General features: G+C 46.9%; 1 protein-coding gene, 1 long non-coding RNA gene and 1 pseudogene across 3 annotated transcripts in view; 1 reads left to right on the top strand and 2 right to left on the bottom strand.

The window, feature by feature from the left end:
• Positions 1 to 4,427: 4,427 nt before the first annotated feature.
• On the bottom strand, positions 4,428 to 6,292 carry LOC120099015 (uncharacterized). The gene is made up of 2 exons (XR_005497843.2): positions 5,783 to 6,292; positions 4,428 to 4,852 (listed from the first exon to the last, which is right to left on the bottom strand). It is a non-coding gene; the product is annotated as an uncharacterized LOC120099015 (long non-coding RNA).
• Positions 5,211 to 16,210, top strand: part of Ank3 (ankyrin 3) — a 623,484-nt gene continuing 612,484 nt past the window's right edge. For both annotated transcript variants that reach the window (XM_063279273.1, XM_039098850.2), the window contains exon 1: positions 5,211 to 5,437. In XM_063279273.1, the coding sequence (XP_063135343.1) occupies positions 5,381 to 5,437 (57 nt within the window). In that variant the 5' untranslated portion in view covers positions 5,211 to 5,380. The remainder of the gene's footprint in view (positions 5,438 to 16,210) is intronic.
• On the bottom strand, positions 14,335 to 14,907 carry Dynlt2b-ps1 (dynein light chain Tctex-type 2B, pseudogene 1; annotated as a pseudogene).

The following is a 16,210-nucleotide window of genomic DNA, read 5'->3' as shown; positions in this document are numbered from 1 at the left end:
TACCATGTGATATGCGTACCCACATAAATATGACCCACACATTAATAATATATAATAATAAAACAAAAACTAAAAATAATATTTATTTATTTATTTATTTATTTATTTATTTTTTGAGACAGGGTTTCTCTGTGTATCCCTGGCTGTCCCGGACCTCATTCTGTAGACCAGGCTGGCCTTGAACTCACAGAGATCCACCTGCCTCTGCCTCCCAAGTGCTGGGCTTAAAGGCTTGTACCACCACATGAAACATAGATTACATTAAAATAGGCAATGCGGGCTGGAGAGGTGGCTCAGTGGTTAGAGCACTGACTGCTCTTCCAGAGGTCCTGAGTTCAAATCCCAGCACCCACATGGTGGCTTACAACCATCTGGAATGGGATCTGATGCCCTCTTCTGGTGTGTCTGAGGACAGCGACAGTGTACACATATAAATAAAATAAATTCATAGTTCTTTAAAAAATATATGCAATGCTTGTCATGCACAGATATAGCAGAAACCATGAAATGACAGCATTTAGCACGTGCCTCGATTGCTCTAAGATTTACTCTGTCTCCCACACCATCTTTCTCACCCTCTCTTCTCACTTTCTCTCTACTTCCCATCATTCATCAAAACCTATTCTCAGAGTATAATTAAGATGGCCGCCCTGAACTCTGATACACAAAGGCTAACCCATCATAATGGCCTTCCCTCATATTCAGCCTCGCAGAGAGACAGATATGAAACCCATTATTGTACGGCGAGAAATCTGATGTGAGTGTAGCCGTGAGAGAGGCAAGGGTATCAGGTTTCGACCTTGGGAATCTGTCCTAGGGAGGCAGCCAGGTTCATAATCAGGCTTTCTCTTTGTTCAGACCTCTATCAAAGCGAGACACTGTATTATGTACTAGGAATTTGGACAAGCAAAAGACCTGCCTGGAGTGTTAAGATTGTTTGAAGGTGACACAGACCAGTAAGGGGGAAGGGGGTGTATAATCATAAGAGAAACCCAAGTCTTAGCACTGAGGGCAACCGTTCTTGCAAGGACAAAAAAGATTGTAGGGTCATATCCTGTCATGAAAACACGAGTATCACACTAAAGCTACAAATGGCCTCTAATCAATTTGGATACACACACACACACACACACACACACACACACACACACTCTTAGGATTTCTATTATTGTGACGAAACACCATGATCAAAAGCAACTCAGGGAAGCAAGGTTTAGTTGGCTTACACTTCCACATTGCTGTTCATCACCAAAAGAAATCAGGACAGGAAGTCACACAGGACAGGAACCTGGAGGCAGGAGCTGATGCAGAGGCCATGGATGCATGCTGCTTACTGGCTTGCTCCCCATGGCTTGATCAGCCTGCTTTCTTATAGAACCCAGGACCACCAGCCCAGGGGATGACACCGCCCACAATGGGTGAGGCCCCTCTTTATCCATTACTAATGGAGAAAATGTTCTACAGCCAAATCTTATGGAGGCATTTTCTTAGTTGAGGTTCCCTCCTCTCAGATGACTTTAGCCTGCATCAAATTGACATAAGACTATCCAGCGCGACATATTTCTGAATTCCATAAAACTGTTTCAGAACCCATTCTCCAAGCATAGACCCATTGTCCTTGAAAAATTAAGGAATGCCAAAAAGCCACATCAACAGAAAGGGGGCCTGGGAGGCTTCCTTGGGGGAGGGAATGGAGTCTAGCGATAGTTGGCATCAGTCAGAGAGAGAAGCGGGAGCAGGGAGGAACTGGAGGCAGAGAGAGGGGCTTTCCAGGCAGAGAATGACCAGTGGAAAGACACTGGTTTTTACACATGGGTAGACCTTGGGGGACAGCAAGTCTCATGGTGGCTGTGTGTAGAAACCCTGAGAGGAGGAGCAGGGAGGAAGAAGGAGGGAGAGAGGTTGGCAGAGAACAATTGAGATTCTGTGGAGAAAGCGAAAAGTATTTAGGGTGAGCTCTTTCTCCTCAGGAAAGAGGGTCAGCCTGAAAGCTTAACCATGCTTACTTAGTCCTGTGAACCGACTTGACATTTTGAGGGGAAAAAAGTCCCAGTAGGACTGCACAGGACAGACTCAGTACCCAGAATTTGGAAGCTGCTGCAGTTAAGGTGACAGGGGTTGAGTTCGTGCCAACTCATCAGTTGACCTGGCTCAGAGCCACTGCTTGTAAAGCAGGACCAGGTGGGGATTCAGTGGGGGAGGACAAAGAGAGGGAGGGAGGGAAGGAGAGAAAGAGAGAGAAACCACAGATAGAACTCAGGGCCTTGTAAACGTAAAGCAAACATGTGTGGTGCCCTACGCCTGTAATCCCAGCACTTGGGAAGCTGAGGCCATAATTTTGAGACTGATTGAACTGTTTCGAACAGTTTTTGAACTGATGGCTAAGGCAGCCTGAGTTACTTAGTGGGTTCAAGGCCAGCCCTGTGAGACAGTCACAAAATCAAATAGTATGAAGAGAGTTGGGGATGTAGTCCAAGAATGGATCAGGGACAGGTGTACACAGAAGACAGAAGGAAGCTCGAATCCTGGGAGCTGAGTAAGGAAAGGATAGATCCTAAGCCTTGTGTTGTCAAGTGAGTGATCTGGAAAAGTCCCTCAGGGATGCAGCAAACCGGTCAACCGTGATTGCTATGCCCAGCATCATTAGCTGAGGAAGGGCAGGGGCATGGTCCATGGACAAACGAGTTTGAGCAAAGAGAGCTGCCCTGCCAGTGGCCACTACTGTTCTTTGGTCATATTTAGTATTTAGCCATAATGACAGGAACAGAGTTAGTCAACATTAGAGAGTGGATGGAAAAGTTTTTAGTTTACAATGACGATGACCACCACCACCACCTCCTCCTCCTCCTCCTCTTCCTCTTCCTCCTCTTCCTCTTCCTCCTCTTCCTCTTCTCCTCCTCCTCCTCCCCTCTTCCTCCCTCTCCTCCTCCTTGTTCTTGGAGAGGGGATGCTGGGATGCCTCATCTCTCACTCTGCAGCCAGACTAGAACTTACAATGTGTCTCCGGCTGGCCTTGAACTTATGGTTCATCTCCTGCTTCAGCCTCCAGAGTGCTGAGACAACCAGCTTGAGCCACCATACCTGGCTCAACTTATAATTTTGTAAGCCTGCTTTTTCAGGTGCAATGCGAGCCTGCCTCTGGAGGAGGGAAAGAGTCTCCTGCATTCCCAAACACAACGTTTCTCAGAAACAGGTTCCAGGTAAACAGACTAGTAAGGCTCTGCAGGAAAACACCCCTTTCAGGAGTCTCCCAGGGGCTGCTTCTCTTTCTGTCCCCTCTCTGCAGCGCCCTCTCTTTCTCTATTGTCTTTTTGATCACTGATGGCTTCTTATGGTGGCTGAGTCACTGACAGGGTGCTGGTCAGTAAAACCTGTGTTCTGGGGGGAGGGTGGCTCTCCTCCAGTCTACTTGGGGTCTGAGGGATTAAAGAGCCCATTGGAGCATGATAGGAGGGGGAAGACAGTGTCCTTGCCCTCATGGATTTTAACATGCAAGGCATGATGTGGTCATATAATGGTAGTAGTGGTTATGAAGCTTGTATAGACACATGGCTTCTTTTCTAAAGCTGAAAGCAGGTTCCTTCTCTACGTTCACTAGCACACAGAACCTAGTGTTCAATCCACGCCCTTATGGACTTGCTACATTCTGAAAACAATATTTCTGAGACTAGGTTTTCAGACCACACAGCCTTACATGGAATCTGCCAGGCCCGGATGAAGTAACATGGGTGAGATCAGAGGTCTCTACCCCTTTTGCGTGAGGGTGTTGTCAAAGGACTTTCAGAGGGATTCTAGCAGATGCCCTGCATATCAGACATTGACATTAGGATTCCTAACAAAATTCCAGTTTCGAAGTAGCAACGAAAACAATTTTATGGCTGAGGGGTCACCACAACATGAGGAGCTGTATTAAAGGGTGCCAGCATTAGGAAGGTTGCGAAGCGCTGGGCTAGAGGCTCAGCAGAGCAGGTGGACACACAGCTAAGGAAAGTCTCACAAATACTGTTTGTTTAGGAGAAGATTGGAGCCGCAGCGAAGTCCCTGCAGGGTTCTCTTGTTCCGATGTTACGACGCTGGCGAGACGCTGGTGAGAATTTTGCTTCCCTCACTTCATCTACGAACGGCAGAATTCTTCTTTTAGTTGAGTCTCACCTGAAGTATTACTCTCCTTTCAAAAAACGCGTTTTAGCCGGGTGTAACTGCTTAATGGAGAGACTTCGGATCCCTACCAGGTTCACTTGGCAAAGAAAATAAAGCAAAAGTAACAATAAACAATGAAAGTGAGCCAGGAAAGCCTTGGCTGGATAAAAAGAAGGGGAAAAAAAGAAGAGGAGGAGGAGGAAGAGGAGGAGGAGGAGGAGGGGGAGGAAGGAGTAAGAAAGAAAGATAGGAAGAAAGAGAAAGGAAAAAAAGACAAAGAGACTGACTACTGGCTGAGAGAAAACTTTTATCTTTACAGCCAGAACGGAATCAGGATGTGGAGGGACACATTTCTGGCCGAGTCCCTCGTGCTGATCGGTGGGAATGCTGGGAAAGGTGCTCTCTTTGAGAGACCCTTGGCTCCTATAGATGCTTTCCTGCTCCGATTCCCACCGGTCAGGATAAGTTGTCCTGTCATCTGACCTCCTAGAAACGAGGACACTCCGAGATCCGGGTCTCAGCTTCCTAGCCAACTAGGACTCTGCCCCGGTCTCAGCCTCTGGCTCCGTGGGGCGCGCGGGCGGGGGCTCCCCTGAGCATCTAGTTGGAGTATCCGAGCGCCGAGCGGTCCCCAGACGGCGTGGACCTGAGACTGCAACTCTGTTTCCGAGGAGTGCGCCTGGAGTTACCACTGCCCCGTGGATTTTACGTTCTAAAATGAACAATATAAGCGAAGGTTACACCGCTGCCTGGTACCTCTTAAGTTCAGACAAACACCAGCCCATCACTAGGGAGGGCATCACTAGGGAGGATATCGTGGGGATGCTGTTGGGAGTCAGTCCACCTGGGTGGGGGAAGACTGTGCACTCGCCCTTGCTCCTCCCACCTCCAACCTTCCTCCAACACCCCGGGATCTCTCAAGGCAGCTCTGCCCTCCTTGTCCCGGGGACCCTGCGGCAGACACCGCACTGGGCATGCTCGGGCGGCAGCTGGCCCGGCGGGTCGCCGCGCCTCCACCTGGCTGTCCCGCCCCCCCCGTAAGACGAGCGCGCAGCACCTGGCGGCGCCCGGTAGGGGGAGGAGACGGCGCGGGGCGGCGCTGCGCGTTCCCGAGCCGTGGCCCAACTTTCCCCCCCAACTTCCCTCCTGGGGGTGCAGTCCCCGGATCCCGGGTTGAGGAGACGCCGACCCGGGCGCAGAGCCGAGTTCCTGGAAGGAGGAGCGCGCGGGACCCCACCGTATGGCCAGCTCCGGCACTTCGTCCCCAGTGGGCGCGGGGAGCCCCGATCTTGAGCAGGTGAGCGCCCCCACCTGTGGCTGCCTCCCCCTCTCCCAAACTCTGCGGCGATGATGGGTTGGGGTTGGGATCCCAGAAGACCAGGGGACACGGGGACCTTGCAGGAGCCCTGTGTTACAGAATGGGAGCCTGAGAAGCCTGGGAGGGGACATTGACTCTGCTCGTCGCCGGGTCTCGGTGGACCGAGACTGGACCGGAGTTTGGCACCCGCCCTGAGTGCGAGCTCCTAGCGGGCACCGCAACCCCAGCGTCCCCAGGGAGTAGGAAGGGGTGTACGCGGGGCTTCTGTTCCGATCATTTGCTCCGGAAAAGCAACCCGGGGCGCCGGGCACCCGGCGGGCCCACCTGCGACTGGCGTCTTCGGGTTTCGTGTTCTCCGCCAGGCCGAACTCGCCTGAAGACATGATCCGCGACCACTGCACCTTTAACGGGGAAGTCACCTGGCTGGGAAAGTTAACCTTCAGTTCGGATTTCTTTTCTTTTGCTTTCTTTCTTTTTCCCTCCGCCCCCCACCCCCACTTTGAAGGTGAGTCTGCTCCATAGGGAGCGGAGGGGCAAGGCAGCATGCTTTCGAAATTGGGGTATAAAAACGCAGAGCCCTGGGGCACCGTAGCAGTGCCAAGGGGCGGCTCTAGGTGGGTTCTCCCCGCCCCCCCGCCCCCACTCCATCCCCCACCTATGGCATCCGAGAGCAACTTGCGCCAAGAAAAAAAAAAAAAATCAAGTGCTTGAGGAACACAGCAGTAGCTTCCAGTTTCTTTCCTGGTGCCCCACAGACCCTGCTCCTCTAAGCCTTGGGGCTGTCAGCGTTGTGGGCACCGAACAGGGTAATGCGTGTTCGTGGAATGCATCCTGAAGGGGACCCTAAAACCTTAGTTATCCTGGGGGTTGAGGGAAGTAGGGGATGGCCGCAGGCGGGACGGGGGCGTGCGTGTCAGGAGGAGGAAAATAACTTTCGTTTAACTTTTGAGACTGAAAAAATTATTTATGTACATTCAGGACCTACTTTAGGAAAACAACATATAACTACATTAAAAAAATACACCCTGGAGCAGGCTCGAAACATCGGTTTACTTAGCTTGACATCTGTTAGCTTATTCATGTCTTTCATTTAGTTTCCCAAGCTCCCAGGAATCCGGAACATTTAAAAAGACCTACCACTCTTCACAAAGTGTATGTGTGCGCGCGCGCATTTTCTTGCAATCTGATTGTGAGTTTTGATTTTGTTTGTTGGAGACTAAACGTGGTCTGTCTAAATTTAGAATTGGTCACGTTCTTGTTCTCTTAGAGACTGTTTTACCTCCCTCAGGGTTACATCGGTTCTCGCTGCAGGAGAGTGGCTAGTCCAGGTAGGCGTCTGTAGGGAGTCTGACAAGGCCGCAGGCTCAGGGGAAGGCAGACTGCTGCCCCAGCACTTCAGGCCTCAGTAGAATCTGCTGACCTGGGCTCAACCCAATGCATCTCTTAGGAGGCACATGCTCTATGCTGGAAGGGAATGCAAAATTAAACTGTTTCTAAAACAGCGCGATCTGGGTACTTTTCTAATCCAGCGACTCATTGGGTAGGCAGCCAGGTTCTCTGGATTCAATCAGCTGAGGGTGAAGACCTGAGCTGTGTCTGGACCAGAGCTGACTGTTTAACTTGTGATGTTTCTCATAAATCCTTTTGTTAAGACATAAATAAATGCATTTCCTTAATCTGTACTTTGTGTGTTAGGCTCCACACTTGAACAGTGGAGAGACCGGTCCTCTGTTTGGGATCCAGGGTAACGTTGAATCCTGAGTCTGTTTGCATTTCTGTGGGGGTGGCTATGCCAGCATTGTGTGTGTGTGTGTGTGTGTGTGTGTGTGTGTGTTTTCTTTATTCAGGACCTAGTTGTATTTCTTTTCACAGTGATTAGTCAGCTCAGAAAGCCAGTGGGTTCTGATAATCGAAAAGAATATGAGTATTCTGTTTCTAGGTGGTTTTCCCCATATAGATTAATTATTTAAGAGAACTCACTGGGGCGAGGGGGGAACTTTGATGCATGTGTCTGTGCACTGGTCAGAGGACAACTTCAGATGGAAATCCTTGTCCTCCACCTTGTCTGAGACAGGGTCCCCTGTCTGCTGCTGTATATGCCAGGTTGGTTGTCCCAGAGATTAATGGCCCAGCATTCTGCTGTCTCTACCTCCCATCTCACTATAGGTACACTCGGGTAACAGATGTGTACCACCACGTCCAGCTTTCCCTGTGCTCTTGGGATCTGAACGCGGGTCAGTCGTGAACAGCAAGTGTTTCCCCCAGGTGCCATCTTCCCAGTCTTCAAAAGATCCGGTTTTTTTTTTTTTTTTTTTTTTTTGGTTCTTTTTTTTTTCCGGAGCTGGGGACCGAACCCAGGGCCTTGTGCTTCCTAGGCAAGCGCTCTACCACTGAGCTAAATCCCCAACCCCACCGTTTTTTTTTTTTTTTTTGTTTGTTTTGTTTTTTTTTTTGTTTTTTTTTTAAATGCACAAATTGCATGCATCTTTTCGTCCAGTGTATCACTGTGGTTGTGGAAACCAATGAGAATGACTGCTTGGTGTTTTTACGCGAGAGTAATTCTGAGCAGGAATATGGTCAAATAGGCTTTGACAGCTGGCCTCGCTACCGTTTCCCCAAGCTCCACTTGCTAAAACTTAGCCTTCTGAACAGACCAAGGAAAGGCACTATTGACCTTGGCCAGGCCTGGTGTGACCTTCCCTGTGTGTGCTATCTGAGCTGTTCCTAGGTTCCTGCTCTTAGCTCTTGCCAGTCTGAATGACAGTGACATGCTGGTTTAACATGAGAGGACCCGGAACAATGGGGCTCTTAAATTGCAACCTTTTCCTCTTCCCTCTTTTCACAACCTTTCCAATATCATGGGAAAACACTTTTATTTTTAACTTATTTACATTTCGTTTATGTGCATTGGTGTTTTGCCTGCACTCACGTCTATGTGGACATGTCAGATCTTGGAGTTACAGACAGCTGTGAGCTGCTGTGTGGTTGCTGGGATTTGAACCTCAGTCCTCTGGAAGTTCTCAGTCAGTGCCCTTAACCACTGAGTTCTCTCTCCGGCCCCGAAAACACTTTTCAAGTATTAGATTGCATTCTATTTTATAGACCCCTCTCCTTCACCCTAAGACAAGATCATGCTTGCTCTGGATTCCAGACTAGCTTTGAACTTGCCATCCTCCTGCCTCAGCCTTTGAGTGCTGGGATTATGAAAGTACATATATCTTATGGCTGCCATTAATTAGGTTTTGGACTTTCTGTGATATTTGTCTACCTTCTAGTAGGCCTTTCTGTTTGTTTGTTTTGATTTTTTTCTACCATGCTGGGGATCATGCTGGGGTCTTTTTTTTTTTTAAGATTTATTTATTTATTCATGTATATGAGTACACTGTAGCTGTCTTCAGACACACCAGAAGAGGGCATCAGATCTCATTACAGATGTCTGTGACTACCATGTGGTTGCTGGGATTTGAACTCAGGACCTCTGGAAGAGCAATCAGTGCTCTTAACCACTGAGCCATCTCTCCAGCCCCAAACTTGGGAGTTTTACACATGCTAAGCTTGAGCTCTATGGAGCTTTTAGCCCCCTCTTAGGAATGTTGTAGTGTCCAAAGCCTGGCTGGTTATTCCTTGGAAACAGGGAGTATCATTAGGATTAGGATCATGGGTAGCCTGTCTCCAAGGATACTGTCTACTCTTTCCCGATTGGACTCTAAGAGACACGGGTCATGACTCTGGAATCCTCAGTTCTGACTGAAGCCACCTTGGGTACTTGCTTTATCATTGCTGGAGTATGGGCAAACTCTCCCAGTGGATTCCTCTCCTCGAAGAGTCATCGCTATTTCCCAGAAACCCATTAGGCCTCTGGTTTGACCAGGCAAGTGTGACTACTGATAAAAAATTAGATATGATTCTTTGATGTATTTAGGGAATTAACTCTCAGCTTCCTGTCTGGAGAAGTCCTATGGGTATTACTTAACCAATGGGCAAGAGGCAAACAGCCACGTGAAATTTACGTTTTCATTTTGGACTGGGGGTAGTGTTTTCCCCAGAATAAGCTGCCACCACCATCTGGTAGAATCTGTTAATAATCCCAGGTGGCATCACTTTTGAGACATGAGATAAATTATTCTGCCGTCACTTTGAACATTTCCAGATAATTCCAAGGAAAGGGGCCTCCCGGAGAACCAGTGTGAGCATGCAGGAGAAAGAGGCTGAGCCCGAGTTAATTCTGGGGCTGTTGTAGACTGAAGAATGTGGGGCTTCTTACTCCTTTGGAAATGCTGTTTTCAAGATGTTTTTCAAAGATAACCTTGGTGACTCAGTAGCAGCTGGCTCGCCCCATTAGCATGCAGCAGAATTCCTGGATGGGGCAGCTTCTCTGTGTCTTTAAAGCAGGCACAACTAGGGGCAAAATAGGTTCTAAACTCAGTCATAGGTAAAATCTGCTTGTGGGTTGTATGTCTATTGGTTGAGGGTTTTTTTTTGTTTTTTGTTTTTTGTTTTTTATTTAGTACTAGTTAAGTACCAGAAATGTAATCAACCCTTAATAAAACAACCAATCAAATAAATACAGAGGTTGGAGGGAGGAAACCTTTCTTGTCCCACATTCTTTTTTCATGTGTCTTCATTCTTAGCTGTCTGGAAGAAAGTTTCGTTTTCAAAGCTGCAAGCTCACTTTTTTGTCTTGTTTGTTTTTTGCCCTCCTTCTCCCTCCTCCCCTCCCTCCTCCTCTCCCCTCCTCCCCCTCCTCCTCCCCTCCCTCTTCCCTTTCTTCCTCCCCCTTCCCTCCTTTCCCTCCCATCCTCCTCCCCCCTCCCTCCTTCTCCCTCCCTCCCCCTCTCTTCTCTTCTGGGGAGAGAAGTGGGGAGAGGAGTGATCAGAATAGAAATCGTCCTTATAGGAACAAAAGAACCCCGAGTGAAGATCAAAGATGGCAGGGAACTGACCACTCTCATTTTCCGATCAGCAGTAACTGTCTTCTGTATCTGGCTCATAGCATCCGCCACAGGTACTTGGAGTGCACTGAAGTAAAGCCATGTTTAGGGATGAGTGGTTCCTGATCCTTCAGAGTTAGTACCGCTCAAAGCCTTGTGTGGCTGGGCAGTCAACAGGCAGCCTCACCCGCTGCTTGGGCAAGCACTGACCACTGACCAGGTCCACTGGGAAGCAACTGGCATTGTTTGTCAGGTTAAGGGGTTCTCTATGACCCAGCAGTATCCACTTCCACGGGTGGGTACAGAATGTGTTATAGGTCCCCAGGGACTATGTCTAAGATCTCTCTCTCTCTCTCTCTCTCTCTCTCTCTCTCTCTCTCTCTCTCTGCTGCGCTAGGGGTGGTGTCAGGAGTGGAAGGGGGAAGCACATCTCTTCTCTCTTTCTATCTTCTTTATATGGGTTCCAGAGATGGGAGTCAGCTCATTAGGCTCTCGTAGTAAGTGGTTTTACACACCGTGGCCATCTCAGCTCGGCTCCGTGCTGGATGGTAAAGGCTGGACTTTGGATCGGAGGAGAAAAGGAAAATTGCAGCTACACACGGCGAAGTGTCCGTTATTAGTGGAAGCAAGCTCATGTGTGGCTCTTAAGGGTGTAGTGCTGCAGGAAGAAAGTAAGAACATGGGGGCTCGGGCTGGAGAGATGGCTCAGCGGTTAAGAGCACTGACTGCCCTTCCCGAGGTCCTGAGTTCAATTCCCAGCAACCACATGGTGGCTCACAACCATCTGTAATGGGATCCAATTCCCTCTTCTGGTGTGTCTGAAGACAGCTACAGTGTACTCAAAAATAAATAAATAAGTAAACAAATAAAAAAAAAAAGAACATGGGGGCTCTAAGTATTAGACTCTTTGTGAGAGCTAAATTTCATATGCCTAGCTGGCCTGGGCGGTACAGATATGTATCTTGTAACTACTAGAGAGGCTGAGGCAAGAGATAGCTAGCTCCCGAGTGTGAGGGTGGCCTGGTGTATTAGGGTTCTCTAGAGGTCCAGAACTTAATTTTTTTTTTTCAGAGCTGGGGACCAAATCCAGGGCCTTGCGCTTGCTAGGCAAGCGCTCTACCACTGAGCTAAATCCCCGACCCCCCAGAACTTAAATTTTTAACCTTTTATTAATTTACTTATTTATTCATTCCACATTGTGCAGCCCCTCCTTCCCCAACTACCCCTTCCCTTCACATCTGAGAATAGGGAGGTTCCTACCTGGATACCAATCCCACTGAGGCCAGACAAGACAGCCCAGTTAGGGGAACAGGATCTATAGGCAAGCAACAGAGTCATTGTTGGGGGACCAGCATGAAGACCAAGCTCCTACATAAGTGGGAGACTGGGGGATGGGGTTTGAGGGGTGGGGCTTAGGTCCAGCCCTTGTATACTCTCTGGTTGATAGTTCAGTCTCTGGAAGTCCCAAAGGGTTCAGGTTAGTTGACACTGTTGGTCTTCCTGTGGAGTCCCTGAACCTTCTGGGTCCCCCAAACCTCCCCCCAACTCTTCCACAAGACGTTTAGAGCTCAGTCTGATGTTTGTCTGTGGTTCTCTGGCATCTGTTTTGGTCAGCTGCTGGGTGGAGTCTCTCAGAGGACAGTCATGCTAGGCTCCTGTCTGTGAATCCAGGCTGTGACAAACATAGCCTGAGGTTCTAAAGTAGTGGAAGGAGGAGGGCAGGTCTTCAGTGTATCCCTGTAGAGCTAGAGGACCAGAATTAATATATATATATATATATGTATATTTATATATATATGTGTGTGTATGTGTTTGTGTGTCTATATGTATGTATATATATATATGTATGTGTGTGTGTGTGTACACACATATGGGAATGCATATGTATACACTCACACATATGGGCTTATTAAAATGGCAGTCAGTGGAAGGTCTAAGAGTTCAGTAATTGTTCAGTCCATGCAGCTCCATGTCTCAGCGGCTTTTCATTATTGAAGTGGAAGTCTCTGTATATGTGATACGACTCATGTAGTGTTTTGCTGAGACAGACTCATGTGATGTTTTGCTGAGGCAAGATCCATGGGAGGACAAGTGATGTTTGGAAAGAGTATTAATAGGACTCAATGGACAGTGATGGCGTGCTTGCGTGCACACCAAAGCTTTGCAATGTTTTGTTGGTCTTGAGTCTTGAGAGAGGCATAGCAGAGAACTTCTGACAGTTCTCACTGATTTGTGCTAATTTGGCGGAGGCCTGGCGGTTTCTGCTGGATTGTGCCACCACTGATGATTCGTGTTTGCTATCCTGATACTACTGAACTGGATTGCTGGTATCCTGACTGTGTGGTTTGTGTATGCTCAACCCAGGGAATGGCATTATTAGAAGGTGTGGTCCTGTTGAGTAGACGTGTCACTGTGTAGCCTCGTTGGAGTGGGTGTGGCCTTGTTGGAGTGGGTGTGGCCTTGTTGAAGTAGGTGTGGCCTTGTTGGAATAGGTTTGGTTTCAAGACCCCACATCTTAGCTTCCTGGAAGTCAGTATTCTGCTAGCAGCCTTCAGATGAAGATGTAGAACTCTCAGCTCCTCCTGCACCATGCCTGCCTGGATGCTGCCATGTTCCCACCTTGATGATAATGGACTGAACCTCTGAACCTGTAAGCCAGCCCAATTAAATGTTGTCCTTTATAAGAATTGCCTTGGCCATGGTGTCCGTTCACAGCAGTAAAACCTAAACTAAGACACTATCATCCCTCTCCTTATTTGAACTTTGTGACCCCTGGCAGCCCTTTGGCCCCACTTCACATGCTTTCTTCCCACCAGTTTTTATTCACACTCTCCAGTATCATACGTAGCATTTCTTGGAGAGCCTTCTCTGGTGGCATTTGATGTATACTACTGGGGTGACTGACTACTCAGTCTTCTAGGGACAGGAGGCTCCTAGAGGGCACACTTACGTTCTCTTCTTTGTAAAAATGGCTTTCCTTATGGTTTTGAGACGGTCTCACTGTGTATAGCCCTAGCTGGTCTTGAACCAGCTATGATAACTGGGCTGATCTCAAACTCACAGTCTGCCTACATGAGTCTGCCTCCTGAATGCTGGGACTAAAGGTGAGCACCGTCATACCCGACCCAAGTCATCCCTGTTGGACAGCATTTATCTATGTAGTTTCTATGGGGCAGTGTTGAAGTTCTTTTGATATTTAAGAGCCTTAAAAATTCAATTTGAATCCACTGAAGATATAACATTTTGAAATTAGAGGTCTGTTGACAGGATGTCTAAGTGTAGCGTTGGGCTCTTGTTGGAACTACCTGTGGCAAGCGAAATTAGCATCTCAAAGAGTCATCTCTTCTTTAAACAAAGGTTCACGGCCCATAATGTTGTAACTGAGTTTTACTCTGGATGAATATTTGTGTTAATATATGTTAATGAGAAGCACTTTCACTGTTTATTATCTTGGTAAGAAGGCACTGTTCCCATAAAGTCTCTCTCTGCCAGAGAACATTATCTTCTTTCCTCTGAGCCTTCATTTCTACTCCCGGGGTTTTGCTGATGTTTTGTTTTGCTTTTATCATGAGGTGGTGGCAATTTTTTCTGTGAGGTGGTTTTCCAGATAGAGATTCTATTTTGTTTTTTTTAAGGGATGAAGACACACAATTTATTTTATATATGATTTTTTAACATCTTATAAGGAACAATAAATAGAAAATACTCCCAAGTATTTTATACTTATATAGAAATATACTTATATAGAAATATTAAAATGAATTTCCCCTCATTTTTTTCCAAATGTAGAAAGGGCACAGATAGGAAAATAAAATAAAACCATTTAAACATATAAAACTTAACAGATTTTAGGTACCAAAGTGCCAACTTACTTTATTTGATCAGGAAATCTAACAATATAAAAAAGTTAAGGTTTCCTTGAAGTCACAGTCGCTTTCCAAAGATTCAATAGTAGAAACAACCAACGTTGCCACAACGCAGAATAAGCTGTCATTCATGAAAACATCGTGAGCGCAGTTGTCATTCATGAAAATATCGTGAGCGCAGTTGTCCGTGTCTGCATCCCAGAAACAGCGAGCAGCCATGAATGCTACTTCACCCCTCTGTTCTCCAATCACCACTTGCACCACCATTTTATACCCGTTATATCCCAATTCTTTTAGCTTTCCTTTAATCATTTCTGATAGACGTTTTGTGAGTTGAGGCATTTCATCCGGAGGCTGTTCGGCACCTGCCAATTCTTCCTTGAGCACAGCATGGATGCAGTCTTTATCCACAGAAGGTCTAAACCTTTGCTGGAAAATGGGTCTCAGAATGTAGGTGTTCTCAGGCTCCCCTGAGTTCTTGTCGGCCTCAGACAAGCCCTCGGAGGCACTGGCTGTTAAGGACTGGCCTCTGGCGGACATGGCCATATCTCTGTGTCTGGATCCAGCAGACCTCTAGAGGGAGGGACAGATAGAGATTCTTGAAAGAATGAGTTGGCAATAGGAGGAAGTGAATCCGTTCTTCCCGCTGTGGAAAGATAGCAGCCAGAGTGTGGTGATGAGAGAGATTTCATGAGGAAGGCAAACAGCATTTTGGGCCTCTCCTTACAGTTCCAGACCCAGGGCTCGGGTCTTCCGATGGGTCTCTAAGGTGTAGAAGTGCATAGCACAGCATGTGACAGTATAATCGAAGTCAAGAAATGTGCAGGGGAAAGTATCCATAGTATTGTGACAGGGTTCTGTCCTTCATACGGAAGTGTGCAACAGGTCCTCACACATGGAGGAACGAGCTAAAGTCACAGGAAAGGAGGATCCTGGGGAAGGAGTGTGCACCTCATACCTCATAGAGCCAGAGGAAAATTGGCTAATAATATAGAAAAGGGTGTTAAATCTCTCTCTCTCTCTCTCTCTCTCTCTCTCTCTCTCTCTCTCTCTCTCTCTCACACACACACACACACACACACATGCACACACACAAACATACACATACATACACACACATACACATATACACACACATATATAACACACACATATATACACACACCACACATACACACACAAACATACACAAACATACACACATACATACACAAACATAGACACATACACACACATATATACATACATAACACATACACACATATATACATACACACATACATATAAACACATACACATAGAAACATACATACACATATACATATACATACATATGTATGCATACATACCACACATATACATTCATACACACATGCACATACATACACACACATACACGTAGAAGCTTACATACACATACATACCCATACACACACATATACGTTCATACACACATACATATGTACACATGAACAAACACACATACACACACATGCACACACAGTTTTTTCCCCCAGTGCCCCTGTCCCAAGTGACAATTTGTGCAATGATTTGGGGGTAAACTTGGGCATATTTTTCATCCACTGAAACAGAATAGAAACAGGCCTGCCCTTTGCTCCAGTTTTGTGAGCTTCTGTTGCAGAAGTAAAGAGATATTTTTAAGGATGTTGATTCCAGACATGCTTTTAAAGTAAAGATACTGGGAAACAAGCATCTTAATAGGACTTGGGGAATGTACTGTTTACTTTCTAAAAATCAGAGCGATGTGTGGCAAAGGAAGAGGATGTCCCCTGATTATTTTTAAGAGAAAAACAAAGTACAGAGTAATGGGTATAAGACGGTATGATTCCAAGAACAAAAAGGAGAAAATGAAGTCTGACATTTGCGTAGATGTTGTCAGTTTCCTTAGGGTGATGAAAATTTGAGGACAGGGTGAAATTATTAGCTTTCCTTTC

The sequence above is a fragment of the Rattus norvegicus genome, chromosome 20 (genome assembly GCF_036323735.1).
Source record: "Rattus norvegicus strain BN/NHsdMcwi chromosome 20, GRCr8, whole genome shotgun sequence".
NCBI classification, from domain to species: domain Eukaryota; kingdom Metazoa; phylum Chordata; class Mammalia; order Rodentia; family Muridae; genus Rattus; species Rattus norvegicus.
Note: the sequence above shows the minus strand (reverse complement) of the source record. Positions and strands in the feature narration are given on the sequence as shown.